This window comes from Nuphar pumila, chromosome 13 (assembly GCF_984573655.1).
Source record: "Nuphar pumila chromosome 13, dmNupPumi1.hap1.1, whole genome shotgun sequence".
Lineage (NCBI taxonomy): Eukaryota > Viridiplantae > Streptophyta > Magnoliopsida > Nymphaeales > Nymphaeaceae > Nuphar > Nuphar pumila.
The window spans coordinates 95906730-95922612 of NC_143261.1; the positions used below are offsets into that span (position 1 = coordinate 95906730).

The 15883-nt window shown below is 38.1% G+C and overlaps 1 protein-coding gene across 2 annotated transcripts in view; it reads left to right on the forward strand.

The window, feature by feature from the left end:
• The first annotated feature begins 5594 nt into the window (after positions 1 to 5594).
• Positions 5595 to 15883, forward strand: part of LOC149819311 (protein ILITYHIA-like) — a 139057-nt gene continuing 128768 nt past the window's right edge. For both annotated transcript variants that reach the window (XM_089985129.1, XM_089985130.1), the window contains exons 1-3: positions 5595 to 5720; positions 15142 to 15521; positions 15630 to 15761. In XM_089985129.1, the coding sequence (XP_089841255.1) occupies positions 5615 to 5720; positions 15142 to 15521; positions 15630 to 15761 (618 nt within the window). In that variant the 5' untranslated portion in view covers positions 5595 to 5614. The remainder of the gene's footprint in view (positions 5721 to 15141; positions 15522 to 15629; positions 15762 to 15883) is intronic.

Consider the following 15883-nt stretch of genomic DNA (forward strand, 5'->3'; position numbering starts at 1 on the left):
AATGAAAACGAAGAATAAGAGAAGAGTGTAAAAAGAGATGGCCGACAAATGCCCTTATGACGCCCACCAATGATCGAACCAGTCGATCGATTTATAGTTATCTGCACAAGTTAGGAACGAACCCAAAAATATTTTGTAACACAAGACAGGAACGAGAAGGCGTCAATGTGTTGTAACACAAGCTAAAAACCAAGGTGGGAACCTGGACTCGAGACGACGACAAAAGGTGCTCCGGCGGCAGCAGACAATGGTAAAGAGTGCATCATCAAAGGGAGCTCATGTTACAGCAGATGGTGCATCGTCAAAGGGTGATCCGTTGTCAGCATAGGAGTTTACTGCTTAGGGCAAAAATAGAATGTTTGGACTTTTTGAAGAGTTAAATATCATCCTCCCTTCTCGGGACGAAGGATATTTTTGTCCTTTTTTTGAACCATCATTTCATGACGAGAATGGCGGGAAAAGGTACTTAAGTTTTTGCAACCGCACCAGACTCTGATGCTAAATGATGCTGACACACACAGGGATACGAGCCCCACGTACTTATATAAGTGGCGCTCATTCAGACCTGCGAAGATGCACTGTAGCAAACCCCTCGTCTCCAAGGGAGATCACACAACACCCTCCCGTATATATCCATAATAATACACACACTTTGGACATATTGCTGCTAAAGTTGAAAGTTTGAACTCCAGCCCAAGTCCACCCAAGTGCATGATGGTCATATAAATGCCAACCATATAGAAGGCGCCAATGGATGGAGTTGGTTGGATTTCCAATGCGAGCCCAGAAGGGAATGAATTTGACAGTAAAATAAATGAGATTATATATTTGGATTTTCATACTTTTCCAACCAGTCTCAGATTTTATCCATATGAAATCTAATATGGTTGTGCTCTTTTCACAAAGTTCACCACACATTTTAAACATTTTTCATTGTGGAATCTAGGTTACCATGTAAAGTATAGGTTTGTATTCAGCTGTACTTAATTGGATCCGTATAAGAAATTTGGTATATGTTTGAATTTTGGTTATATTTTTGTGTCAACCATGATAAGTTTTGTATTCGATCATATTACACCCCTACAGCAAGATCCAACGTGTGTCAAAGAAACTTGTGACGTGCTCACCTCAAGGGCCTGTTTGGAATCTGTAGTTGCGATGGGCGTTTATAAAGTCTATGCATTTGGAGAAGTGACAGCTGCCAAATTCATGATTTAGTGTAAATGCAAAAGAGACCGAGATTCCAAACAGAACCACCAAAGTAATTTGACCAGAGACCATCAAATGCATAAATGCCCATCCCAACGCCAAGATTCCAAACAGACCTCAAAGCCAAATCCGATTTCATCTTCACCAGGTTACCACTCAGATTATACGTATTTTGAACACTATTCTACTAATACAAATACAAAATACAAAAGGGAAAATATTGGCTATACTTGTAGGCTCCAAACCCCTAGTCAAAACTCACAGGGGAATGCCATTTTCACGAAATCTGACTCACTGAATGTGTTCATTGTGGTCAAAATAGTAAGAACCTATCCTTAGATCTTATTTATTGGATATCAAAATACAATTCTATTGTAGGTTGAGAATTCAATACATCGTACAACACATACTTAGAATCAAACATGCACATTGAGAAAATATGATTCAAAGGAGCTGTTTCTACATAATCAAACATGTAGATCACATCGATGAGTTACTAGAATATGATAACTAATGTATAATTGCTATTTTTATGATTTTCTTGAATCACAATTTTCACATCCAACATGCTTGATTTCATAAGAACCCACTCCTGAATTATCCTACTTTGATGCATAAAAAAGAAAACCAATAACTCATACAACAACAACAACAACAACAACGCCTTCATCCCAAAACAATTGGGGTCGGCTATATGAACCAACAAAGAAAATCATTCTGGGTCTTCCACATGAATCCTTCTCCTCCATTCATTTCTATCCAATGCCATGTCCTCGGTGAGGTTCAAAGCATTCATATCATTTCCTATCACCTCCATCCATGTCTTCCTAGGCCTACCCCGACCTCTTTTAACTAATATGTTTTCCCATTTCTCCATCCTTCTAACTGGAGCATCATTAGGCCTTCGTCGAATATGTCCAAACCACCGTAAATGATTCTCTCTCATCTTATTTTCAATGGGTGCAACGACTACCTTCTTACGTATCTCCTCGTTCTGAATCTTATCTTTTATTGTATTTCCACAAATCCATCTCAACATACGCATCTCAGCTACACTCATTTTTTAAATATGATGTCTCTTGGCAGCCCAACATTCCGTACCATATAGTAAAACGGGCCTAATAGTCATCCTATAAAACTTTCCCTTCAACAGCAATGGCATTCTACGATCGCACAACACTCCAGTTGCACTCTTCCATTTCATCCACCCAACCTTTATCCTATGATTTACATCTCCATCAATTTCTCCATACTTTTGAATGATAGATCCCAAATATTTGAAAGAATCATCCACCGGTATTTCTTGCTCACCAAGCTTCACTACACTCCCATCTCTATTTCGTTGCTTACTAAATCGACATTCCATGTATTCTGTCTTACTCTTACTCAACTTAAAACCTCTTGCTTCCAATGTATGTCTCCATAATTCTAACTTAGCATTAACCCCAGCTCTAGACTCATCAATCAAAACAATATCATCAGCAAACAACATACACCACGACACATTTTCTTGAATTGATCTCGTAAGCTCATCCATCACTATAGCAAATAGGAAAGGGCTTAAAGCAGATCCTTGATGTAACCCAACCGTTATAGGAAAATTGGTTGTCACCCCTCCACAAGTGCGGACATTGGTTACTACTCCTTCATACATATCTTTAATTATATTAATATACTTGAGAGAAACACCTTTCTTCATCATTGTCCACCAGAGAACGTCCCTAGGTACTCTATCGTAAGCCATCTCCAAATCAATAAAAACCATATGCAAATCTTTGTTCCTCTCTCTATTTCTCTCAATAAGTTGTCTAAGAAGATGTATAGCTTCCATAGTAGATCTTCCAAGCATAAAACCAAATTGATTCTCCGATATCATAACAACCTTCCTCAACCTAGACTCAATCACCCTCTCCCAAAGTTTCATAGTATGACTCATGAGTTTTATACCACGATAGTTTGTGCAATCTTGAATATCACCCTTATTCTTATATAGAGGCACCAAAGTACTCTTCCTCCACTCATTAGGCATCTTATTTGTCCGCCAAATCTTGTTAAAAAGATTTGTCAACCATTCTAAACCTTTCTCTCCCAAGCATTTCCAAGCCTCGGTAGGTATACCATCTGGGCCAACTGCCCTTCTTGATTTCATTTTCTTCAAAGCCTCTGCAATTTCTTTCTTTTGAATCTTGTGCATGAAGTCACGATTCATCTCATGAAAAGGAATGTAAAAGTCTCCAAGATCTTGAGCATGACTTTCATTAAATAGCTTATCAAAATAATCTTTTCATCTCTCCTTAATCTCCTCATCTTTGACTAAAACCCTTTGTGTTTCATCTTTGATACATCTAACCATACCCAGATCCGTCGATTTCCTATCTCTCATTTTTGCAATCCTATAAATATCCTTCTCACCCTCTTTGGTATCCAACTTGTCATAAACCTTCTTATATACCTTATCTCCCGCGTTCCGAACTACTTTTTTAGCTTCCTTCTTTGCTGTCATATACTTTTTCAAATTCTCATTATCACGGCTTTTACTTAGATTTCTATAACACTCTCTTTTAATCTTAATAGCTAATTTGACATCCTCATTCCACCACGATGTATCCTTACCTAGCGGTGCACCACCTTTAGACTCACCCAATACCTCCTTAGCCACCTTTCTCATGCCACCCGCTATCTTATTCCACATAGATTTTGAATCCTCCTCGAAACACCAATCAACTTCCTTAACTACCCGCTCTACAAACATTCCTTGTTTAGCTCCTTTCAGTGCCCACCACTTAATTCTAGGATCTATCTTATGTCTATCCCTTTTGCGACATTTTCTAATTCTAAGATCTAAAATTAAGACTCTATGTTGTGTAGCTACACTTTGTCCCGGTATAACCTTACAATCGATGCAACAACCCCTATCTCTCTTTCTAAGTAGGAAAAAATCTATCTGACTCGTATTAACCCCACTTTTAAATGTTACTAGGTGAGACTCCCTCTCCCTAAACCAAGTGTTTGCTAAGATCATATTATAGAACAAACCAAAATCTAAAATCCTTTCTCCACTATCGTTTCTTTCTCCTATACCATAGCCTCCATGGATACTCTCAAATCCATCCCTACTAATGCCTACATGCCCATTAAGGTCATCGCCGATGAAAAGCCTTTCTCCATAAGATATCCCTTGTACTACTCCATCTAAATCTTCCCAGAATTGACGCTTAGTGGAATCATCTAAACCTACTTGAGGTGCATAAACAATAATAATATTAATAATATCCGTACCTAATACTAATTTAATAAGTAAAATCCTATCACCCTTCCTACGGATCTCAACTACATTATCTATAAACTCACGACTCATAACAATCCCTACTCCATTCCTATTCCTATTTATTCCTGTATACCAAATCTTATATCCCCAAGGTTCTATCACTTTTGCTTTCTCACCTACCCATTTGGTCTTTTGTAGACATAAAATATCAATCTTTCTCCTACGCATAACATCTACTAACTCTACCAACTTACCAGTTAAAGACCCTATGTTCCAAGTGGCTAACCTAATTTTATGGTCTTGGACTAACTTCTTTACCCCCACCCGTCCAACAAAGTGAGGGAACCCTTGCCTATTTGACACCACACCCGGGCGCCGATGTGACGCGTCGCTTCCGGGCGACGACCTAGCAACCCTTGCCCATTTATCACTGCCTTCGGGCCTATAGAGTACAACGCGTCGCTCAGTAGGGAACGCCCCAACAAAATTCTCATATTGGTTAATATTCATAGGGTATGACTAAGTTTTTATGCTGGCTGTCACAGGCCTACCGCAACCCGCCTCCTTTATCCGGGATTGGGACCCGCAGTGTATAACTAAACAGTTATACACAGGCGGAGTTAAAACCAATAACTCATAATCTTCATAAATATTAAAGCATTAAAAAATTATATATTTTTTATAAAAAAATACACAATACAATGATTGATTCCTAGCAAATTCTCCATGCAAAACACATCCTCATAGTTGGATTTGCAAAAAAAAAGTATAAGAAAATGATCATATTGGTTTAAAATCGTTGTCAGCTAAAACCCAAAAGTCCCAACCCACCCACTTACCAAAGCAAAACCCCAAACCCAAAACCACACCCCTACCGCTATTCCTATCCACCTCCAAACTTCACTATAACCCTAGCCCTCTATCTTGCCGCCATCCCGAGAGAGATCGACGGTGGTTCTTGTTCGTTCGTTCTCCGTCCCTTGTGTGTCCGCGAGCCCAACGTCGATCCTCTAAGGCTAGGTTTGCCTCTCACTAGCCAAGCCAAAATCCTAACCCTAGGGCATTCGTCCGACTTCGTGGCTGACCGGAAACCTTAGCTCGTTTAGTTCCAGAGATCGATCTGCTGCTGCCTTGGCGATGGAGACGCTCGTTGCAGCGTCGGAGCAGGTTTGCACCTCTTCGACGAAGCAGAGGGTGAAGATCTTCCGCGACGATGTCTTGTCCGTCGTGCACCAGACTAAAGGTCAGGGCGATCGTCGGAGTCTCCCATCTTTTCGATCGTTTTTTGTTCGGTTTGTTTTGATCGGTCGTTGTTTTCTTGCACTGCGTTTTGATGGCGATCCGATTCGATTCGGCGCAATTCGGCTGTTCGATACTGAATTGCGTGTTGAGAAGGTGTATCGTTACTGAATTACGGTGCTGAGAATGTGTTCTCGTTGTTTTCGCTGTTGCTGGTGTTGTTAGAGTTGAAAAAAGGTGCTCGATACGCTGCATCGCGTCAAATTTATTAGTTTTTTGTTGAGTGTCAGTAGTAGGAAGGGGCACTTTATCTGGCATTGATCTCAACAGGGTAGTTTGCTGAACCGTTTATCTTAATTTGGCATTACGAGCTTGAGGTAACCACGTCGAGGTAGACCGATGCGATGAATTCTTTGAGCAATCTCATTCCGGATCTGTTGAATTTGGTAAATTGATAATGTATCTCAATTGATTTCAACAAACAACTGCCGTGGACATTGAACAACAACCACACAGTTCACGAACAACAACCACACAGTTTATGAAGATTATGAGTTATTGGTTTTAACTCCGCCTGTGTATAACTGTTTAGTTATACACTGCGGGTCCCAATCCCGGATAAAGGAGGAGGGTTGCGGTAGGCCTGTGACAGCCAGCATAAAAACTTAGTCATACCCTATGAATATGAACCAATATGAGACTTTTGTTGGGGTGTTCCCTACTGAGCGACGCACTGTACTCTATAGGCCCGGAGGCAGTGATAAATGGGCTAGGGTTGCTAGGTCGTTGCCCGGAAGCGACGCGTCACATCGGCGCCCGGGTGTGGTGTCAAATAGGCAAGGGTTCCCTCACTTTGTTGGACGGGTGGGGGTAAAGAAGTTAGTCCAAGACCATAAAATTAGGTTAGCCACTTGGAACATAGGGTCTTTAACTGGTAAGTTGGTAGAGTTAGTAGATGTTATGTGTAGGAGAAAGATTGATATTTTATGTCTACAAGAGACCAAATGGGTAGGTGAGAAAGCAAAAGTGATAGAACCTTGGGGATATAAGATTTGGTATACAGGAATAAATAGGAATAGGAATGGAGTAGGGATTGTTATGAGTCGTGAGTTTATAGATAATGTAGTTGAGGTCCGTAGGAAGGGTGATAGGATTTTACTTATTAAATTAGTATTATGTACGGATATTATTAATATTATTAGTGTTTATGCACCTCAAGTAGGTTTAGATGATTCCATTAAGCAACAATTTTGGGAAGATTTAGATGGAGTAGTACAAGGGATATCTTATGGAGAAAAGCTTTTCATCGGCGGTGACCTTAATGGACATGTAGGCATTAGTAGGGATGGATTTGAGAGTATCCATGGAGGCTATGGTATAGGAGAAAGAAATGATAGTGGAGAAAGGATTTTAGATTTTTGTTTGTCCTATGATATGATCTTAGCAAACACTTGGTTTAGGAAGAGAGAGTCTCACCTAGTAACATTTAAAAGTGGGGTTAATACGAGTCAAATAGATTTTTTCATACTTAGAAAGAGAGATAGGGGTTGTTGCATCGATTGTAAGGTTATACCGGGAGAAAGTGTAGCTACACAACATAGAGTCTTAATTTTAGATCTTAGAATTAGACAATGCCGCAAAATGGATAGACATAGGATAGATCCTAGAATTAAGTGGTGGGCACTGAAAGGAGCTAAACAAGGAATGTTTGTAGAGCAGGTAGTTAAGGAAGCTGATTGGTGTCTCGAGGAGGATTCAGAATCAATGTGGAATAAGATAGCGGGTGGCTTGAGAAAAGTGGCTAAGGAGGTATTGGGTGAGTCTAAAGGCGGTGCACCACTAGGTAAGGATACATCATGGTGGAACGAGGATGTCAAATTAGCTATTAAGGTTAAAAGAGAGTGTTATAGAAATCTAAGTAAGAGTCGTGATAATGAGAATTTGGAGAAGTATATGATAGCAAAGAAGGAAGCTAAAAAAGTTGTTCGAAACGCGAGGGCTAAGGTATATAAGGAGGTTTATGACAAGTTGGATACCAAAGAAGGCGAGAAGGATATTTATAGGCTTGCAAAGATGAGAGATAGGAAATCGAAGGATTTGGGTATGGTTAGATGTATCAAAGATGAAACGCAAAGGGTTTTAGTCAAAGATGAGGAGATTAAGGAGAGATGAAAAGATTATTATGATAAGCTATTTAATGATAGTCATGCTCAAGATCTTGGAGACTTCTCCATTCCTTTTCATGAGATTAATCGTGACTTCATGCGCAAGATTCAAAAGAAAGAAATTGCAGAGGCTTTGAAGAAAATGAAATCAAGAAGGGCAGTTGGCCCCGATGGTATACCTACCGAGGCTTGGAAATGCTTGGGAGAGAAAGGTTTAGAATGGTTGACAAATCTTTTTAACTTGATTTGGCGAACAAATAAGATGCCTAATGAGTGGAGGAAGAGTACTTTGGTGCCTTTATATAAGAATAAGGGTGATATACAAGATTGCACAAACTATCGTGGTATAAAACTCATGAGTCATACTATGAAACTTTGGGAGAGGGTGATTGAGTCTAGGTTGAGGGAGGTTGTCATGATATCGGAGAATCAATTTGGTTTTATGCCTGGAAGATCAACTATGGAAGCTATACATCTTCTTAGACAACTTATTGAAAGATATAGAGAGAGGAACAAAGATTTGCATATGGTTTTTATTGATTTAGAGAAGGCATACGATAGAGTACCTAGGGACGTTCTCTGGTGGACAATGATGAAGAAAGATGTTTCTCTCAAGTACATTAGTATAATTAAAGATATGTATGAAGGAGTAGTAACCAATGTCCGCACTTGTGGAGGGGTGACAACCAATTTTCCGATAACGGTTGGGTTACATCAAGGATCTGCTTTAAGCCCTTTCCTATTTGCGATAGTGATGGATGAGCTTAGGAGATCAATTCAAGAAAATGTACCGTGGTGTATGTTGTTTGCTGATGATATTGTTTTGATTGATGAGTCTAGAGCTGGGGTTAATGCTAAGTTAGAATTATGGAGACAGACATTGGAAGCTAGAGGTTTTAAGTTGAGTAAGAGTAAGACTGAATATATGGAATGTCAGTTTAGTAAGCAACGAAGTAGTGATGGGAGTGTAGTGAAGCTTGGTGAGCAAGAAATACCGGTGAATGATTATTTCAAATATTTGGGATCCATCATTCAAAAGTATGGAGAAATTGATGGAGATGTAAATCATAGGATAAAGGTTGGGTGGATGAAATGGAAAAGTGCAACTGGAGTGCTGTGCGATCGTAGAATGCCATTGCGGTTGAAGGGAAAGTTTTATAGGACGACTATTAGACCCGCTTTACTATATGGTACGGAATGTTGGGCTGCCAAGAGACATCATATTCAAAAAATGAGTGTAGCTGAGATGCGGATGCTTAGATGGATGTGTGGAAATACAATAAAAGATAAGATTCAGAACGAGGAGATACGTAAGAAGGTAGGTGTTGCACCCATTGAAAATAAGATGCGAGAGAATCGTTTACGGTGGTTTGGACATATTCGGCGAAGGCCTAATGATGCTCCAGTTAGAAGGTTGGAGAAATGGGAAAATATATTAGTTAAAAGAGGTCGGGGTAGGTCTAGGAAGACTTGGATGGAGATGATAGGAAAGGATATGAATGCTTTGAACCTCACCGAGGACATGACATTGGATAAAAATGATTGGAGGAAAAGGATTCATGTGGAAGACCCAAAATGAATTTCTTTTTTGGTTCATATCGCTGACCCCAATTGTTTTGGGATGAAGGCGTAGTTGTTGTTGTTGTGAGTGCTCCCTCGTGTTATATATATATATATATATATATAGATAGAGAGAGAGAGAGAGAGAGAGAGAGAGAGAGAGAGAGAGAGAGAGAGAGAGAGAGAGAGAGAGAGAGAGAGAGAGAGAGAGATTGTCAAACACCTGTCTTGTCTGACACAATATGCACCGCTGATTGTGCGCGCTTTCAGCAGCACATATTTTTTGTGTTTTTTGTCACTCTTTAGCAGCGGTCTGGACCACTGCTAAAGGGTTCTTTTTGAAATTTTTTTGGACGCACGGTGCGGAGCCGCATGTCCATCCTTGTCCGATGCCCAGGGGCATCTGATGATACACTGGATCATATATATATATATATATATATATATATATATATATATATATATATATATATATATATATATATATTAGGAATGCTACGGTGCTTTGGGTCCACCTACTCCCACCTAATAAGAACTTCAATTTTCCAATTTTCCTGAGTTTTTTGGTTGATCAGACCTCATAGCTATAATCTACATGCATTTTTAAGTAGAAAACAATTTTTGGATCATGTGATTGTGATGTTTGTATAGATTTTAAGACCTTAAAAAATCAATGGCTCACGATGTACTAAAGTTTAATGACTTAAAAAATCTTATTATGTCCAAAAACATGATCCAAGACAAGATTCCTATCAAATAAACTATGTTGAACACATTTATGAAGCTTGATTGAGAAAATGCAACCACATATTGATTTTTACTTGATTGTTGTAGGCACTCTCGGAGCATTGCAACATTATATATACGAAAAATGATCGTATTGTACAACTAATTTGACACATTTCTCGAAATACCCTATAATTTCTGCTATTCTCCCCATGTCCAAAATCACAAATACCCAACTTCGTTAGGGCCTTTTTACCCTTCGCAATTGCAAATTGATGAGTTATTGCAATAAAATTGTACCGCTCGTTGCCCAGTGCAAACTCCCACTTCAATCCAGAATCACACATTTTCTTATGCGGACCTCATGAAACTCACATAAATTTATTTGCAAACATTTGGTGAAATTGAATCCCTGAACATCACAAATATATATATATATATATATATATATATATATATATATATATATATATATATAATACGAATCTCGCATAAATTTATTTGCACGCATCCGGTTAGGCTAAAACCACTAAAATCACAAATATCCTACTTATTTGCATATACTTCATGAATTCACATAAATATATGTGCGGACCTCCACTTAAACTGAACGTTGCAACATCGCAAATACCTTACTTAAATATTTGTGAATTTATGACATATATGCGATGTTGCGAATTTATGACATATATGCGATGTTTGCATTGTTGCGAATTTATAACATAAATTCACAAATATTTAAGTAGGATATTTGCGATGTCGCGATGTTCAGTTTAAGTGGAGGTTCACACATATATTTATGCGAATTCATAAAGTATATACAAATAAGTAGGATATTTGCGGTTTTAGTGGTTTCAGTATAACCTGATGTGCACAAATAAATTTATGTGAGGTTCATATTATATATGCAAATTATGTAGGATATTGACTATGTTGGAGGTTTTAGTTTCACCGAATGTTCGCAAATAAATTTATGCGAGTTTCGTGAGGTCCACATAAGAAAACATGTGATTTTGGATTTAAGTGAAAGTTTGCACTAGCCGACGAGCTGTACAATTTTATCACAATAATATGTCTGTGCATAATTGCTAAGGGTAAAAAGGTCTTAACAATATTTGCGGTTTTAGATATGGGTAAAATAGCAAAAATTGTAGGGCATTTCGGAAAATGTGTCAAATTAGTCATATAGTATGGTCATTTTCTGTTATATATATATATATATATATATATATATATATATATAGAGAGAGAGAGAGAGAGAGAGAGAGAGAGAGAGAGAGAGAGAGAGAGAGAGGCTACCCAACTGCATCCCTGCCAGATTGCTTGGGACCATCAATTTTTGGTATTTTTTTTGAAATTCTGACCTTACAGATGTGACCAGCATTATTGATTTACTAGAAATTAACACTTGGATCATTTGATTCTGATGCATTAATAGGTTTTTATAAGGTTCAAAAATCAAAGGTCTACAATTTGTATAAATTTTCGAGGCTTCAAATACCATTTTTTCCATCCAAAATGCATGATCCAAGTGTCAATTTCTAGTAAATCAATCATGCTTAACACATCTGTACGGTCATAATTTCAAAAAAACACCGAAAAAAATTCTTAGTGGGTAGGGTTGGTACGTTCTCTATCTGGTAGATGTCCATTTCTCTCTCTCTCTCTCTCTCTATATATATATATAATGAGGATTATTCTGCCCCTTCTCCTTAGGGTACCATTAGGATCCTCCAAAAATCACAGCTTTAGGTATTTTATGCTAGATCTGAATGGTTAGATGTGTTTATCATTGTTTACTCAATAATAAACATGTTTTTGATTGAGCAACTTTATGCTCAGATCTGTATTTTAAAGAGGTAAAAAAATTGATGGTTGATATTGTACTAAAATTTGATGATAAAATATTCATGATTTTTACATAAAATAAAATCGAAACAAAGTTCATTTCTTAATAAATAAGCAATGATAAGCACATCTAACGGTTCAGATCTAACATTAAAGACCTAAAACTATGATTCTTGGAGGACCTAATGGTGACCTAACAAAAAAGGTGGCAGCATAATCCCTCCCCCCCCCCCCCCCCCACACACACACACATATATATATATATATGCCTATGTCACATGGGTGCGGGTGCGGGTGCGACACGGGTGCGGCACAATTTTAAAATTTTTGGACACGGGGACTCGGCAAAATATATATATATATATATATATATATAAAATTTTATTTTATTTTTAAAATGCCACAGGTGTCTGTGCAGTCACAGACTGTGACTGTGACTGTGCACACTGCAAAGACTGCACAGTCACAATGCCTTTTTTATATATATTTTTTTAAATAAAAAATATAAAAAATTAGTTTTTTAGGGACATTTTTGGACTCGGTCAAAGTTGACCGAGTCCAAAATGTGGACGGACTCGGCCTGGACTCGTTGACCGAGTCCGACTCGGCGTTGACCGAGTCCGGGCCGAGTCCGGGCCGAGTCCGAAGCCGCACCCGTGTCGACTCGGGTGCGGCACCTCCTTAGCCGAGTCCGTGTGACATAGATATATACATACATATAATACATTTGCAATGCTGCATTCAATACCCTCCACCCAAACACACACCGGCACACAGCAAAAAACAAAAACAAAAGAAAAACAAAAAAAAGTAGAGGACTATGATCAGCTTGGAAATGTTTAAGTCCATAAAATTTCACAACCTGTAGCTGTTGTAATGATTCCATCAACTGATAATGGAGAAACATACTTGCTCATATGTCATCTACCATGTTATATCTCATATGCCAATGGTTTATAGATCTTGCCATGAATGACCTAAGCAGTTTTTCTTTATGAACTACTATTATTACTTGAAAATATGGATACTAAAATGAGAAAGAAATGCTACACGCTTGATTTACAAAAGAAAGAAAGTTCTAAACAAAGACAAGGAAGAATCTTGTTGATTATTGATTTCAGGAGAAGTGCTCTTTCATGTGAATGATCCATGAAAGTTTGCCCGTTTACAAAATGGTAGGCTGTATCTCGTTAGGCATGAGTCCTGGCTTTATGTGTAAAATTCATAATTGTGTCTCTTCCTATCATCCAACCAACATAGGAGAGCCACCAATGCCTAGGGGTATCAACGGGCCTGGTTTACCCGAACTCGACCCGTACGAAACCCTATAGGGTCTAGGTATGGTGATAAATAAGAAGACCCGATTATGACCCGGGTCCATACATGAAGGTTTGATTAATACATGGACCCGGGTATAGTTTGTGAAATTTTATACCAGACCCAGACCCGACCCGAGTTCTGATTAAGAGCCATAATTTTTCAATGTAAAAATGATAAAAAATATGGTTTTACTAGGTATGTTACGAGTTTGGTTCATGTAGTTCTTATCGGGTCCGAGTATGATTTTTCTTATAGTGAACCCAATTAGACTCCGGCCCAGACCTGATACCATATCTGAAAATCTAGTCAAAGTCTAGTCCCAGCTGGGTTTGAACCAAACCCGACCCGTTGACACCCCTACCAATGCCACACCAAGTGTATCATTCCTTTTTACCATCAGCAGTATTAGGTCCCTCCAAGTTAAAGACTCCACATGAGATGTCCTCTCATCTCGTGCTTTCCGATACAAATAGCTCCCCACTGATAGAAAAGGTTTTGAAGCATGCAATGTTGTAAGTATCGTACGATACATATCGCTACTGTAGGCAAAAGTGATACAATACACACTCATATCGTGATACACTCGTATCACGATATGAGAGTGTATCGTATGATACATCCCAGTATTGTTCGTATCGTACAATACAAGGTGTATCGTACGATACACCTTTTATGCACTTTAAAAATGGCTGAAATTATTTTTTATTTTATGGGTTTTAAAGATCTCTTGAGGGCTGACTTCCTCATTTGTGTAGTCTATTAGAGGGGTATCCATGCACTTTAGGTGTCGTGAGAGCGATTTAAGGGCCGATCTATGCGTAAGGGAGATGTCTTCTGCGGTTTGCTCAAGTAAGAGTGCATTTCTATCATTTTTCTCACTCAATGAAGGGAGTTAAGGTAAAAAAATTTTACTAAGTAAAATTATAAAACTACCCCTAAAAGATTTGCAGAAATAAAAAATTTATATCAAGGTAGAAATCAGGCTTCACAGTAAAACAAATATGGCATAAGATGATCTGGCATAGCAACGAGATACTCAAGTAATGAGTGAAAACCGATTTAAAATTGAGTGCAACTATTGCCATAATATTTTTGTTTATGTAATATGAAAGTATGAGTCTTCTGGCATGTTCTTAATTGCAAAATATTTAATATTTTGTATTGTTCATGTGAGATAGTTGATGTTTGATGATGTCTTAAGCAGCTCATAGAGACATAAATGCTCCATATATGATTTTATGGTTGCATTTTGTGCAATTCATAATTGTTTCACATGTTATGATTTTTAAATTTTTTTTTGCTAATTTTTCTGTTTCTTTATGAGTTTTTAGATTTTTGAAATTTTTTATTGAAAAGTTATGATTTATCTTATTTTGGACCCGACTGATACGGGTAACGATATGGAAGCATGTAAATCTAATCATCACTTTCCAAGGATTTGTGAACAATGATAAGCTATTCCAATGCCTTTTCACGTACTATCACCTCATTAAATTCAATAGCCACTGTGTCCTTGTGATTTATAAGATATTTTCTTAGACTGTTCGTTACAAAGTCGGCTTTTGGCACTCTCATTGGTTTCTTTAAAAATATGTGTATATGCTTTCTCTGTATGGCTGAAAATCCTTTCTTCGTAAGCTTTAGGTACTTTTCTAGGTTCTTTTTTCATGAGATGCATTGGATAGATAGTGCATATACCTGGCAGTTCTCTCCTTTCTTTCCACCAAATCTAATTTATTTTGCTATTTTAATCATTGAGGATGCATTTCTTTTCTGCTGAACAATTTCGATTTTGACTTTCTGCAGGACAAATGCCACCGGATGTTGCATCATTATTAGTTGACATTGTATTTCAAACATTACTCATTTATGATGATCGGACATCAAGAGAAGCTGTAGATTATATTATTGCAAAAGCACTAGACGGAGATACATTTATGAAAAGCTTTGCTGCCAGACTCGTTCAGTGTGTTGAAAAACAGTTCAAGGCTCGAAACCCTTTTTTTTGTTACAAGCTGCTCAAGTGGTCCTTCATTCTCCTTAGATGGAGCCGATTTACCATTGTCTCTAAGAATGGGTTTTCAAAAATTGCTGCTTTACAAGCATCCCTACTTCATATTGCTTTTCAGGGTTCTTTTCGTGTGCGTAGGGCTAGTAGGAAAGCATTTTTTCGGTTCATTACTGAGGTATCTTGCAGATGTGTTTCTAGTCCTCATGTGTTAGATTTTGGGTTGGTTCACTATTGAAATTGTTGTCTTGGCACTAACTATTCCCTGGTGCCCTGTGTTTTTAAGGTGCCGGATGCATACAAACTTTATATAGATGGGCTACAAGACTTCAAGTTGTCTCTTGGTGATGGTGCTGATATGATTGGGATTTTGTTAGATTATTCAACAAGAACAACCTCTGTTTTTGAGCAACACAAGGCAAGTCTCATGCATACTTTGCTCTACTATGTTCTGGGGAACATTTTTTCCCTTTGTTTGTATGAGCTGCTTGCACTAGCCTGAGGTTATCTGGTCATTTCCCCGTTGTGGTTTGTCATTTT